Genomic DNA, 15,428 nt, shown 5'->3' with positions numbered 1-15,428 from the left:
TTTCCTCCATAAAAATATAAAAAGATCTTGCTTACTTAGAGCCTACATAACTAAGTCTCAGTTACTGGAAAACTGGTATGCTTACTGATTCTCCTTTCAAACTGCTGCACTGCAGAAGCTGATTCAAACAGAAAGATAAAAAAAACTGAAGTGTGACCAGCCTAAAACAGACATACTTGTATTTTAAGAGTAACGTGAGAGTTTAGGTCATTCTTTTTTTTTTTTTCAAGGCACGGACTGAAATAGCTTAAACAGCAGGATTTTCAGGGTCACTTTACTGTGGCATTCAAAATCACATGTCATTTTTAACAAATTAGTGCTGAAAGAAGATATGGTAAAAATTTCACATTTTTTATGGATGGGGTAACAAAAAGGAGGACCTAAATTTTCAAATCATATCATTCAAAATATCTGAAGAATTTTATCATCTCTATTGGGAATATTAAACACAGAATAATAGAATTTCCCATTTGGAGACAAAAACGTTGAACCTTTATATGGACTCTAGAAAGAATCCATTCTGAATAGTTAAACACTGGAAAGCAAAATGAGCCTAATTTTACCTTGGGCAATCTATTTATGGGTGTAAAATGTAATATTCTATGTTTGCACAGATTTTTGGTATTTTTGGTAAAATTATTTAAAAATCAACTACTGATGATCCACAAATTGAGTGTCCACAGAGGAGGTGGCCTCCTGCTTCTAATTACAAAGAACTGCTTAAGATATATTTTTACAAATATACTCTGACGTAATTTTAAATGTAAGTGATACATAAACATTAAGAAACAGGTATGATCTGCCTTTTTAGCAGAAATCAGCAGCACAGTTTTAAAAGCTATTCCTTCCATTCATGGAAGTTGAATCAAATTTCTTCCTAATAAATGTTTCCTGTGATAAATTATTTCTATTGGTCTCACAGCGTCACTTTGTGGCAGAGAACAAGGGAGTAGTCTAATGGCTACTGTGTCCTTTTGCACCATGTACCATGGAATTGAATGTACCTGAGATGTATCTGAAGGACAGCTTCGCCAGAACTTTATGTATCAAATAACTAAAGATAGATAAGACTTTAAGTAAAAATATCAATTGTCATTGTTAAAAAGTTTCTCCTGTTTTCTTCTTATCTTGCAATTGCTTGCCAGCAAAAAATAAGGGCTGTGAGAAAAAAAAAAAAAAAAAAAGAAAAGAAAAGAAAAAAGAAAAAGAAAAAAAAAAAAAGGCCATTTTTAATCATCCTGAAAAGTAACAGTAAAGGTATTCCTACTTGAAAGGACTACATGTAAAGCATAACTGCTATTCACTTGGCAGAAACATTAAAATAGATTTTCAGTCAATAAGACACTGACAGAGGCTGAACTTTTGGTCATCTGTATAAGGAATTCATGTATATAACCAGTCTATATCTTTAGAAATTGATTTTAAACAAAATTATGGTGATGAAACCATCATGCAATATCACAGAATACAAAACTCTTGTGCTGAATGCTATCAACATTACACATAAACATACTACCTTTCAAATGAACATCGGAAGATATAATTCAGTCAATTTGCTCCACTTATAATAACTAGATTGAGAAATCCCATATAGACTGCTGTCATCTTGGCCAATGAAAGCAACATTGCCCTTATACAGCATCTTATATTACATTCCAACACTGGAGACTTTTAAGGTTCAGCTAGAGAAGGTGTATTACAACCTTGTCTAGGCCCTGCTTTTGACATGAAAGGTTGGACCAGGTGATCTCTGAGGTCTATTCCAGCCTAGTCTTTTCTAGGATAATTCTACAACTTTTGGATCATACTTGGAAGAACAAAACAAAATTTTACCATCTGTTGTTCTCCTTAGCTTTGTAATATGGGCAGTATGAAAAAACTGATCATTATAATGTAAACTAAACATAGGAGGCATGATAACAGAGAATGCTAAGACAAAGAAATTTGAGCATAAACATGTTTTAAATGCAAAAAAACCTGCTTTCCTTGTCTCTCCTGCAATTAAATTGAACTCTGTGCAAAGAGTAATAAGCATGCTGTTACCTCAAATACATTAAAGACTTATCTCCTTTCACACCTGCCATTAGAAACTTGCACTCAGGAAATAAAAAAACAACTATGTCAGCTGAAAGAGACAGGAGGGATTTTAGAAAACAAATCACTTCAAGTCTCCTGTAGTAACAGTCTGGAGACTCACTAATACTAGGAACTAGTGCCAATATTACGCGATTGAGTCGTCCTACTTCCAATGAGCCTTGTCAAAGTTTGCATATTAAATGTGTTATAACTGATTATCTACAAGTATAGAATCAAACAAAAATGATTAAGAAAACAGGGGTGCAGAATGTGCAGTAGTTTTCTTTTTTTTCTCCATTCTTGTGGGCAGCTCTAACTCACGTTTCCATTTTATAGCTATGCTCTACTTTCTCTTTGCCTGTCTTAAACTCTTGTAGTTATCTGCAATAAACAATATTCTGGCACAGCTTTACTTTCAGTCAAATCCCTCTTGGGAACACAATGATTTTACATGAAATGTGCGTATCAGGATTCTGCTTTCTGTAATCCACTTAGACCAAATGGAAATGAGGAACAGTTAGTTCACACAAATTCAAATGAGACATTTTGGCCAAATCTGAACCTGAACGTAAGCATTTGAAAATATATCTTACTTCAGTCTCTCAAGTCTGGCAAACAAAACCTTCAAACTTTGACCGTTTACCTCTGCTACAGCTTCTGTCCTAGACACATTTGCTTAAAAGGACCAACGTCGACCCTATAATCAAATCTAAAATTTGGGCCAGACACTGGGTACTTTGATGAAAGTTGCTGATGGAAAAAAACACAAATGTCAAAGTACACTTATGATCTTCATCTGAAAGAGGACAAAAATAATGCATGTACTTATTTGTCTCGTACTGGCTGTGGCTGACTGATACTTTCATGTAAAATGGTTTGTATAGATCTCAAAAGGACCTTCACCCCTAATGAAAAACATATAAGGGAGAAGTAAAAAAAAAATCTATATGAGAAGAGTAGAATCTTGTTTCATGTGGTAGCTATCTAATTTTTTCTAAAATGGCTTGATTTCTGGAAAAAGCCATGAAGTTTCTTTAATTTAATTCCCACTTCAGGTTCAGTAATAGATATGTTGAGAAAACTGAGCAGAAAAAGCATCTGAAAATAAGTGAGCAATATCCAACAATTAAAAATTAATTCATTTTTCAATCTGTATGTTTTACATCTAGTCTACAGTTGCCAAACTATACTTTTTAGCCTTTAAAATTATAATTTTAGCATTATACTCTAATAGGCTATTATATATAATCTATCTATCTAATATAATCCTTATGATTATAATTTAATAGATTATAATCTTGGCTGATAAATGGTAGTTTTGTTTTCCAGTTAATATTTTATGGTCAAATAACACCTTGCACAACCTAAGCAAACTGACTGCTTCACAGTATTTATTACAGAAAAGGACTTTCAAACCTGAAGATTATGTGAAATCCTTACACACCAGACAGTCATTACTTACATCTCCTTTTGCTTAATGTAAGATATTCTGTTTTATGATGCAGTAGAATATACGAATCTATGATTCTGTTTTATGATTATGTGGAATTGCATTAAAAAAAAAAATGCTTCATTGGTAATCACTGTTATTTCTATTAAACTCCATTGCTCATAGAGACCTTGGATAGTCAATGAATAAAAGATCAAGTTCTTTGGCAAAGGAATCATTAAGTGTTCTCTACTTTAAGGGATTCAATTATTTCTCATACAACTGCAGCTTTCCCTCCTCTCTTCTCAAAATATTATATTCCTACATAATATGATTGCCAAACTAAAATAAAAAGTGAGGAACTCAAACACCGCTTTTAAAAAATGAACAAAACAAATAAACTATAAGAATTTTACCTGCAACGACTGGAGATTTTCTGTCATCCAAAAGCTGAATGGCAGTACTGGCTGTCACTACATTGCTTTTGTTTGCTGTTTCTACAAGGTATAATAAGGAAAAAAAAAAAAAAAAGCAAAAAACATATCTCAGAATAAGGAAATTCACCTTTTTTTTTTTCTTTTTTTTTCCCTATAGTTCAAAATAATTTAGTGAATGCAGTGCTCGGGAAATATGCTAAAAGATAGCAGATCTCATGGTGTATGTATGAACTGAACACACAAGCACTGATGTTTCAAAATTCCTGTGTTAAATCACAGACATTAGTACTCAATTCTCGCCTTTTCTGATAAGAATGGCAACAAAGATGATAACTGGTTGGGCTTCTCAGAGATGTGGGTAGTTGTAATTTTGGAACTTTTCTTGCTTAAAATATGAAGCTGTAAATTAAATTCAGGCAAATATTCAACAACATCCAAGTTACACAGTATCTTGGGTTTTCACTTGGAGCTCTGTAAAAGATGTATCAGGTCAGAGGACCACTAAACTAGCTGCAGATTTCAATGCATATTTTAGTATTTTAATATTAACATTTCAACTTAACTACACAGCCTTCGTGTGCTGAAAAATTTGCTATCCTTTTGGTAACATTTATGGTTCAGAACATAGATAATGACAAAATTATAGACCTGTACTAAATGGGATTGAATAGACAAAGCTCCCGGGTATTTGCTCAGCAGCTCTTCTGTACCAGAGTGGAAAATGATCAGCATTAAAAATGTTTTCCTTGTCTTCAGCTGTCAGGAAATCTCTTGAGAAAGAAGAGAGAAAGAAAATACTTGTTTGTTGTATGTCACACAGTAATGTCTAGATTTGAAAGACAAGAGAAAAAAAAGACAAAGCTCAATGTTTTAGGAAATAAAATGACTTTGGACAGTTATTCTAATATCATTTGTACAAGAGAGGGTTAACTTAAGCCCCTAGTACTTATTCGTAACAGATTTGCAATTGGAAAACTTCATAAACGAAGTAGTACTAAATACACCTCTACTGATATAAAATAAAATTGCTCATTTGGAATCATTTAACAGCAGAACACAAGAATTGTAGAATGAAAAAGTCACGGAAGGTTTGATAGTTTGCTGCCATTGGTATCTATTTTTAAGAAAAAAAAAAAAAATACAAACCCTAACAAACTAATTAACAGCCTACTTTCCAAATTATAGGGAAGGAAAGGTAGCGGAAAACTGCACACTTAATTCATCAATGATTTCATGGAATGTTGACAGAGGAAAATTTCTCTGAGAATAAATAGCAAGTATGGTCTCCATGCTGTTGTTCTGGTTTGTTGTCTGACAGTAAGAAATTGTAGTGCTATTGATCTCATCTCTTGGACTACTTACACTACAATAGTTTGTGGTCAGATAGGCATCATACAATTTTACATTCAATAAACTTAATTTATCATAAAGTGCAGCGTTTTTTTTACATATATAATGCCTATATTTGCCTGACATTACTAAAGTGCGGATTAAAAAGTCATTAATTATCAGACCTTATTTTATGGCTCTCCATTTTAAGAAACCTGTACCTGCACTACATCACATCTTCAAAAATGAAAAAAAAAAAAAAAAGAGGAAAAAAGAAAAAAAAAAGGAATCTTTTTCCTGATGACCCTTTCACCTAGTCCTCTTCTGTTAGCTTTGTTTAAATTTTAAAAAAGAATCTACAGCAATAAGATACAAACTCTAAAAAGTATATGATATTTTTTCAGAGGAGATATTAAATATATTTATATATATTTCCTACAGATGTAGCATATTCTGAACTCCCTTTTGAATAGAAAAGGTATAAAGCTAACTTGAAAAATTTGGGAAAACAAAATCTATGGCTGTATGTATACAACAGCTCATTGTTCCAGATGTTCCAACTGAGGAAAGAATTCTATTCAATCTTCCTAATTTGTCCTATGCATTTCAGTGCACAAATGCAAAAGCCTGGAAGCGACAATAGGAATGCTTTCTAAAAATAAACGATTTTTCTCATTTTCACACATAGTTGCCAAGCATAGGCTTGTTACTTACTGATTGGTAAGCTGTTCTGGACCCACAAACAGGTTGATACGAGATAGTCCAGTCCGCGTTCCAAGGAAGGCAACTTCTACTCCTTTGTCAGAATTTCTGAAATAGAGCAGAACACAAACAGGAGACAACGTTTCCAGACAGTAAACAGATAAAGCTATGTTACTGGTCACTGAAAATACAAGCATACAAGTTTTTGAGTAAGATAATATTAAGTACAGTTGCTTTTTTATTTCTTATTTTTTAGTTAAAGTTTAGGTTGTGGCAAACATACAGTGTAGAAATGTTATTTAGATGGTACATCTACACTTTAAGCCATAGCTGTGGCTGCTGTTCCGGCATCAACAACTTAGCTAGATTTAAACAGCTAGCTCAGAATCAAATGTAGCTGCCATCAGGACTTCTATCTGCTGCTAGACCTTAGGAAAAAATGCAGCAGGTAGTTCAGGCCAAATGCTCTTTCTGCACTTCTATCAGGACCAAAGTAGCAGTTGTATGACTCGAAGAGCCTCACATGCTTTGTTCCAAAATGTCCTATCTTATTAGTGTAAATGAGAATATGAAAGGGGATCAAGTCTCCGACTAGTATGTCTCTGAGGTTATCGACCTTGTTTTTACTGGACCTGTTGTTAATTCATTGTGTAGGAGGATTCCTAAAAGCCTTATACTTCTTATATACATTAACTGATGCCTACAGCATACTAGCATGCAATATTTTCCTATCTTTATCTTCAAAGAGAACACTGGTAATCAGCCCGCTGAATTAGGTCTCATTGAATTTTATTTTACTTATTCAGTATGTGTTTCCAGCAATATCTTTTTCTTGCAACTTTTAAACATGATGCAAATTTAACAAAAGCTAATCAGGATAACTCCCAGAATTGCCTTTTATCAGCAGTATCTCACGCAAACTGCTAATCTTAACATCTGCTCTCCCTAACATATATATCTTGTGCTTAACACTTGGCTCTGGAAATAAATAAAATAAAATAAAATAAAATAAAACAAAATAAAATAAAATAAAATAAAATAAAATAAAATAAAATAAATTTTGTATGTAATTGTATATAATTTGTTCTGAGACAAATTACCAGTTCAATAAACAGTTTTGGTAAATTATGCATTAAATTCCTCAATTATTCTAAACAGTTGTTAGAAATAGTCTCAACTGCATACTGTGCTTCATGTACAATCTCATTAGATGTATTGTAAAATTTGAGTAACCTTATGCTACTAATCATCATGTACAGTGCAACATAAATGCTTAATACTGAATTGAAAATTGGTTGTATTTAAGATAGGCTGATTAATATGCTCTTTTAATTCTTTTTCATGTAGTTGAAAAATTAAAATTCCTGAGTAAGTAAACTGAAAGGAATGAAAAATATGATTCAAATAAATCTTGATAATCTGACAAAACTTCAGGATTTGCAAAGCATTTTACCAGTTTTTACACATTGCTATTACATGTCAATCATGATAATAATGACTGATTCAAAGCTTACTTACTCTGATTTATTTAGTGCTAAACTGGTCCAATAAGCTTCAATTGGTGCACTCACCACTGCATCAAACAGAACTTCCTGGATCAATTCTTTATCACCTATAATGTTATATTAAATCAGTAAACACATGCAGATAATGTTTGTTGCTGTTAGATGACTAAACAATGGTTTTTTTAGACTCTACTGTATTTTGTTCAAGCCTTTTGCAGTATAAAGCATTTACTATGTAATATTACATGATATGTAACTGCACTGTAGTTTTTCTTATGTTATTTCAATGCATGAACAATTACTATATTACTATAAGGGAAACAAAAAATGCATTTTCCACTCTACGTAACACATTCCTGTACATATCTCATGCTTGCATTTTCATATAAAATGAGGTTAAAACCATTCTATCCACTAATTCACAAAAGTTTTAAGTTCATGAAAAGATCTCGGAGAAAATATGCACTTATCTATATGATTTTTTAATTCTGTTTTGCAGTCCAGAAATGCTAACTTCATACACATTGCCCCTAAGGCACTCTGGAAATATCTGGTACATTTTTTAGAGAAGTGATTGATTCAGAATAACTGTTTAACTTACGAAACAAGATGATAATACTGCATGGTATAGCTATACCATCTGAGTAGAAATTTGAATATTTGGTTCAGGCACACTGTTTACCATAAAACCCTGAATTCTGTATCACATGAATTTTTACAGATCCTCAGGAAAAAGCTCAAAAGCAAATGAAATTTGAAAGTGATATCAGCCATGCAATCCAATCTCAAGTTATCAAACTACGTAGCTTTGCTTTCTGTATAGAAAGTACAGTATAGCAGTTTTTAGCTGGGAAAAAGTCTACTACGTGTATACTTAACAAAATACTTGCATTGGAGCAATGGCTCTTTTCCTGTGAGGTAGCGTTTAATTGCTTCTAACTGTGTCATTTGGCGGTGTTCAGGATGCAAGTCAGTGTTGCAATAGGACCTGAGAACATATTGTCAAAACATTAAAATGTTAATATGCATAAGCATGATCTCTCTTTGAACATAAAGAATTGGTTTCAGAAAGCACAAACAACATGAAGCCAAGAAGGGTAACACACCAATTTCATGCTTTGTTTAAGGCTTACCATTCATCTGCTAAAGATACATCAGGGTGTTCTAAATCATGTAAACCTGTAACAGGAATAATAATGGTTTATTTAGGGAGCAGTCTGGGTAACAGATGGTTATTAACATACACTCCATAACATAAACCCTTCCTTCTTGGAAAGTGCATTATTACCACAATATAATAAATCATAGTAAACTATTCAAATACATTTTAGAGTCTAACAGACTGGCAAAACCCAACTAAATCAGATCTAAAAATGAAAAGGAAGGAAAAAATGTTTTTGCATTGACATGTTTAACTCATACAAACTGTTCATGTGATGTACTTGAAGTTGAGAAGAAAACCTGAACAGAGCAATGCACAATGGTAAAAAAAAACAAACTCCTATTCATATTCCCTTGTTCTTTCTGACAAGTGAAGTTCTTTATGCTAAAAGTGCATACTTCTCATTTTATGGGAGTTTTTCTCTTTCTCTTTTAAATAATATTTCTTTAAAAGGAACAAATCCCAAAATCTAAGCACACTCTCTATGAGCACAAATAGCAATTTAAAGGATTGTTCAGAAAAGGTTTATTGTTCTAATTGGCCACGCAGATGCTTGTAAATAAGAACTATATCATTATAGCACAATAAAAATGTACTTTGGCAATTTTCAAAACTCTTAAAGCATCAATAGACAATAAGCAAATATGGTTCAGAAGGCAGGCTTTGGGTTTAACCCCCAGAGCGCATGCCACATAAAGACAGAGCCATGGTGAATAAGGGCAAAGAGGGAATTCAAAACAAGAACACTAATTGTATTACTCAGACAGGACAGGGATGTGCCAGTGACAGAGAAACAGTCAGAAAGACAGAAAAGAATGAGAGAAAAGGAATGGTTGGTTATGGCTTTGTTAGCGGGTGATGCATCTGAAAGGAAGTATCAGAATGGCTGGCTGAGATGGATAATTGTGAGAGGTAGGTTGGGAACAGTTTGGACAGTAAGCTCCAAGTTTCCTGCTGTGCTCTCTTTATATCCAGATTTATTTATTTTTTTCATTTCCATATATATTTTTGTGATTCATAAACTTTCAAACTTTTCTTTTTATATACCTTCTAGAAACATGAACTTTTTTTTTTTTTTACCCAACAAAGCCAAGGAACAAAGACCTGAAGAAACTATATTAAAATCACCAGTGAATTAAGAAGCAGAATTGGAAAGAAAGATTTTGGAATAAAATAAGAAAAATTTCCTCTCCTGTAAGACTCATTTTGTCAGGAACTGCCAGAACCTCACCACCTAACAGTATAAAGCTCCTCCACTGGAGAGGTACACCATGTACAGGATGCTCAAGGAAAACTTATTGCTTTCTGCACTCCATGAAAGAAGGTTGTAATGAGGTGAGGGTCGATCTCTTCTCAGTACCAATGATAGGAGGAGAGGTGATGGCCTCAAGTTTCGCACCAAGGGAAGTTCGTGTTGGATGTTAGGAATAATTTCTTCTCTGAAAAAGAATGGTGAGGTATTGGAACACACTGCCCAGGGAGGTGATGGAGTCATCATCCCTGGAGGTGTTCAAGAAGTTTCTGAAACACTGAGGGAGGAGGAGGGGAGATGATGCCCACCTAAAGAAAATTCAAGGCCTCACTATGAGTAATGTAAATGAGAAAAAAAATCCCATGAAGTAGAAAATCTTAAAAAATAAAATCTAATTCCCTCATGGAATCTGCAGAGAAACATACAAGCTTTAGGTCTACCGGGTGAACAATTCAACTACTGTGTAAGGAACACGAGAAGGTAGAGAGTATCTTACCTTCTTCCACAGTTACATTCCCTCTGAAGAAATATTTTCCATGTCCTCTAGAGAGAGCCACACCTAAACTGTGCAGAGAAATAGAGCAGACCTTGAAATCTGTGACACAAAAACAGACATTCAGAGATATTTTCAATTCTAACATTTCCAGCTTGTGTATGCTTACTAACTTTAAAAAGCTGTTTCCAAGGCCTCACTGATCACATTGTTCAACTAGCTGCTTCTGTAGCATCTGATGGATCTGTTCTGACGAGCCTACAACTGCCTTTATTATGTGCGTTTAGAGGTGCAGTACATCATTATTATCTAGCAAACTAATAAACATGCCCCTCTAAGCTTACCCAGCACGACACATCTTCAGCTGAACCTTAAACATACCTATGGCCTTACACTGAAGGAAACAAGACTAAGATGTTTAGAAACTCGTAATTGTTGGAATCACTGGAGCTACTGGGAAGAAAATAGTTTCATATGCAGCAACTGCAGCACGATTCTTCTTGGATTATTCTGCTATTCATATTTTTCGCTAGTTTAATATTTTTGCAATAACTTTAGCCTCATAAACTTTTACAGTTAAGTGCTTTGTTTTGTGTTGCTTTTCATCTACCATTAACAGAATTCAAATTTAATGAACCAGATGGAGGATACATGGATCTTCATATGGAATACATACACAGGGTAACTGCCTTAAATGAATGAATTCCAGAAAGTATCTCAGGTTAGGATCCTGTCTGTAATCATTACAACTGAAAAGCATGGGTTCATCCTTTAAGGATATGTAGAGGCACCAAATCCAAGAGCACATATGATGCAATCAAAAGCTCAATCTGGAAATAGGCAGAAAGTAAACATCTTTGACATTTCAGTCTATATTTTAATAAATGTTGCCCCTGCTGTCTTCCTGAAGCTATGTTCTCATCCCATCATAACTACATACAGATCATTTTGAAAAAGGAGAGTTTTACTACTATTATTTCTGTCCTAAGGATTAGAAGCCACACTGCACGCATATATGTAGTCACACATCTGTTTACTAAATAGAGTAAGAATGACATTCCACAAAAATTACACTGAGTTTAACAACACATGTGTGGATTTTAAGAAGAATAAACACATGCATCAGAGATGAGAAATGTGCCTATATTTTCTCTGTGTAAAAACTCAGCTTGAGTTCTGTGATGCAGTTCCATTGAAGAAAATTTCAGTTGAGTATTACAGCTATCAGTCTCCTGCTTTAAGTATAATGTTCAGTCAACATTATTTTATTAATGGATTATTTCTAACTCAAATATAAGCATTTATAAAGTGACTTCTTGCCTTTTTTTGTTTTTGCTAAGAAGCGTGGCAAAATAACATGGCCGCCTCACTCAGTTTTATTTACACAAATACACTCTAGGTAGTTCAGAGAAACAAAATATCCAAACCTCAGAATAGAAGTGAAATACTATCTCATTTTACATTACATTTTGTTGTTGAAAAAAATCAAAATAAGGCTCAATTTGTAATTACTTAAATGGATTACAGTATTTATAGCTCTTTACGTACTTGCGAAAGCCTTTCGTTCAACGTAAACCTCAACTGAATATTTTTTTAATGAAACGTAAGCCATGACAAACACTAAAAGTTTGCCTGTGTGAGCTTGCACAAACTTTCCATCCCTGGAAAAGCTGAAAGGAATGCTAGTTAACTCCTTTCCCTTGCTATTTCCAGCATTGTCCAGGGATATTTTATTGTCAGCTTTTGCTGATGAGCTTTTAATGAGTTCACAAGCTCTGTACAAATGCAAGTCCAATGAGTCTGATGAAATGGCCATTTATTATGGTCGGCTCTACCTGAATGGAGTACCCTTGATGTCTGTATAATAGTAGTCATTTGTCATCACCAATACCCGTTTCTAGATTCAGAACAAGAAAGTCAGAAAGGAAGGGGGAAAACAGTTAGTTTGCCATAAGTATAAAAAAATCAAGCAGTTAGTCAGTGATAAAAATTACAAACAATGTACACATTCAGGGAGTGAAAAAGTATACCATGGTGAATAACGTTTATAGTAATCTATCTTGAAAGTTGCAAAAATTAAAAAACAAACAAACAAACAAACAAAAAACACCAAACGGCTTGCTTTATAACTAGTTGGAAAGATATTTCAAACATTACCCCTTTGTCCACCGTCTTCTTCACTTCCATGGAGAATTTTCCTGTTTTACGATTCACCATTGCATTTCGAAGCTAAAAGAAGGAAGTATATATCAAATGCTTTATTTATAAATTCTGCAATTCTTTGAGCTCTTTGCTATGCTCATTTTGACCTAAGCAGTACTCTCTCTTCATTTATAAGTAGTTCTACTACATATGAAACAAACCCCTTACAGATTTTATGTTAGTCTGTTTAGGCCAACGCTCCTGCCACAGAACTTCAGGCAAACTGGAGGTGTGAAAGCAGTTCTCAGCATCCTTAACGGTAAAACAGCCCTTCCTGTAGTAATCTGGATTTTACACAGGATAAACATTTAACTGAAAACTATTATGCAGTTACTATAGAAGAGGTTAAGCACTAGACTTGGAGCTTGGAGTTAGACCAGGGCTCATTTTAGAATACTTTGTAGTCATATATAAAATACCAAAAGAAAAACAGAAAAGCCCACTTATGACCTCATTATTCAGTCTGCTTCAGCTTTACTCTCTACATTTGGTTGCATCCCAAACCAGCACGAGAAACGACATCCCAGCTGCCTCAAAAATTGCAAGCAGTAGAAGCACGACAGCCCAGCTGAGCAGTAACCTGTTGCAATGGGAACACACAGCTCCAGGGCACTATGGTCTTCTCACAATTAGTTTCCAAAGAGAGAAAACTCAAAGTTGCTATGGAAAGCAAAATATACTCAAAGTGTTCATACAGAATGATTTACCTCCTACTCTGCTGGTTAAATTTGTTCCTATTTGGACTGCCATAAATGTCCAGTCACTTGTGATTCCAAGGTGTCTTCCTGTGCTGTCTGAGGCCTGAAAGGCTTCTCCCTGTACCCTTCAGTAACATTATGCCAGCTTCTGCATGAGTTCCAGGTTTTGTGCTGCAAATCCCTTACACATCACGTCTACAATACCTTTTCTTAGCATACCTATTTGTTCCCCAGAAAAGGAGAGAATTCCTCTCAGAGGACGTCAGTTGGCACAGTCTCTCTTTCAGGGGAACATGCCATGGCTGTTCATCAGGACCGTGCACCAAAATCATGAGGTGTGCCTAGCAAGGTGCACAGGCTACACTGCCATAGCCCATCTGAGAATGGGGATGTTGGGCTGAAACTGAACTATGACAAGACCTGGTTTCTGAGAAATTCTCAGCCTTTGTATTCTGAATTTGTCCACCTTCCTGTTCTTCCTTTAGGGAAGAAATTAGAAACTTACTACTTAGCAGTTAGACCACAGAAACATGAAAGGATTTCATGCTCTCAGATTTACGGGTGAAAGAAGCAGAAAGTTTAAGGTGCTTTTTAAAGGACCTTCGATTACAAAGTGACATTGCCATACTTGTGAGGCACTTCTTGTGGTAAGAAACATCTATAAATTAAATCTTCCAGAACAACAATTTTCATGACAACAGGAACCCCTCAATACTGCTAGTAAATTCCCACCGCCTTGTTAGAGCTTTTGAAAATGCAAAATAATATCAGTAAAACAAGCTTTTTTTTTATCTCTCTTCTACTGCTTATCTGTCTGAACACAATTTTGGACATAGTGTTCTTGCAAAATAAATATTTCTTGTTTTCCTGTACTTCATGCCATTCATTGTCAGACTGGGCAATTCAGTCAGATTTTAATCAAAATTTGTGAAGATAGTCACGTCAATGCACTCTGAAGACTTTTTAAGTTAGTATGGAGTGAAAAGAGAACGCACAAAATTGCCAGGGAAATATCTGGTTTTATTTTCATGATGAAGTTGTGTATGGCTGACCTATCTAAAACTGCAAACTTTGCCGCTCTTTAAATTTAATTCTGGAGCATCTACATTTGAATTAACAGGCTTACTCTTCTGACAATGAGTGTAAAGGGATAATTTTAGCTGGGGGCATGTATAAAATAAAGCATATATTTTACTGCAGATTTTTTAACAATACATAATAGGCAATTCTGGAAATATTTTCCCATTTTAACTTTTGTGGTTTTGTACTTGGAGAGCTGGTCTTAATTAACCATCTACTTTCTAACATTTACAGAACAGTTCCATTTATCTTTAACATGGTTTTCATTTTTCTCCTATTGGTGCCTGCAGTTGTCTGAGACCCATTCCTCTCGCAAGCCTCAGGCAAGTCGTAGATTTATGAAAAGGGCCTCCACCTCTCAGTAGTGTTTAAGATCAAGTCTGCATGTGGAACTTAGACTTTGACTTTCCTTTGTTTTTTTGCTTGTCATGATTACATTTCTTGGCTTTGTAATCTGGTTTCTCAGCTCTTCTGCAGTCCCATCTTCCTTCTCAAGTGCATAAAATAAGTAATGCCTCAATTGGCTTCGAGCCCCTAAGAGTCATTCATAGTGTTTTATTAAAAACAAGCAAATAAAACAAAACAACAACAAAAACAAAACAAAGAGTCCTCACAACAACAAAAACAAACCTTCATTCAGCTAGAAATCATAGTATATAATAAATAGTATATAATAGTATATATTAGTATAAGATTATATATATATTATATATATAATATTAATATATATAGTATATAATAAAATGAAGTAAAAGCAAGATGGCAGATACTTCAACCTGGAAAAGTAATAGATGAATATATACCTGCACCAACTCTATTTCATTGCAAAAAAATTTCTAAACTTACTTCTGCCACTTTTTCCTTATTGAATCTCTGGAGAAAACTTATTTATTCACCTCTTTATTGTGACAAGTATTACTACTATTTCAACTAAACGTCTTCCAATCGATTGCTAACAATCTAGTTTCACTGCTATAGTATGAGATCATTCTATATACTTAGAAAATTATGCAACCATTGAATTAATGTAGTAAAAAGTAAGCAACCTAATCAGCCTCCACAT

At 34.2% G+C, this 15,428-nt stretch overlaps 1 protein-coding gene across 1 annotated transcript in view; it reads right to left on the bottom strand.

Moving 5' to 3' along the window:
- CACNA2D3 (calcium voltage-gated channel auxiliary subunit alpha2delta 3) overlaps positions 1-15,428 on the bottom strand; it is a 395,571-nt gene that overhangs the window by 74,333 nt on the left and 305,810 nt on the right. Inside the window, exons 18-26 of the mRNA XM_090148165.1 lie at positions 12,543-12,614; positions 12,221-12,282; positions 10,389-10,456; positions 8,612-8,657; positions 8,369-8,466; positions 7,492-7,585; positions 5,986-6,081; positions 4,591-4,712; positions 3,922-4,002 (exon numbers count right to left, since the gene is read on the bottom strand). Coding sequence (XP_090004291.1) covers positions 3,922-4,002; positions 4,591-4,712; positions 5,986-6,081; positions 7,492-7,585; positions 8,369-8,466; positions 8,612-8,657; positions 10,389-10,456; positions 12,221-12,282; positions 12,543-12,614 — 739 coding nt within the window. The remainder of the gene's footprint in view (positions 1-3,921; positions 4,003-4,590; positions 4,713-5,985; positions 6,082-7,491; positions 7,586-8,368; positions 8,467-8,611; positions 8,658-10,388; positions 10,457-12,220; positions 12,283-12,542; positions 12,615-15,428) is intronic.

Source organism: Phasianus colchicus, chromosome 11 (genome assembly GCF_987193195.1).
Source record: "Phasianus colchicus chromosome 11, bPhaCol1.hap1.1, whole genome shotgun sequence".
NCBI classification, from domain to species: domain Eukaryota; kingdom Metazoa; phylum Chordata; class Aves; order Galliformes; family Phasianidae; genus Phasianus; species Phasianus colchicus.
Note: the sequence above shows the minus strand (reverse complement) of the source record. Positions and strands in the feature narration are given on the sequence as shown.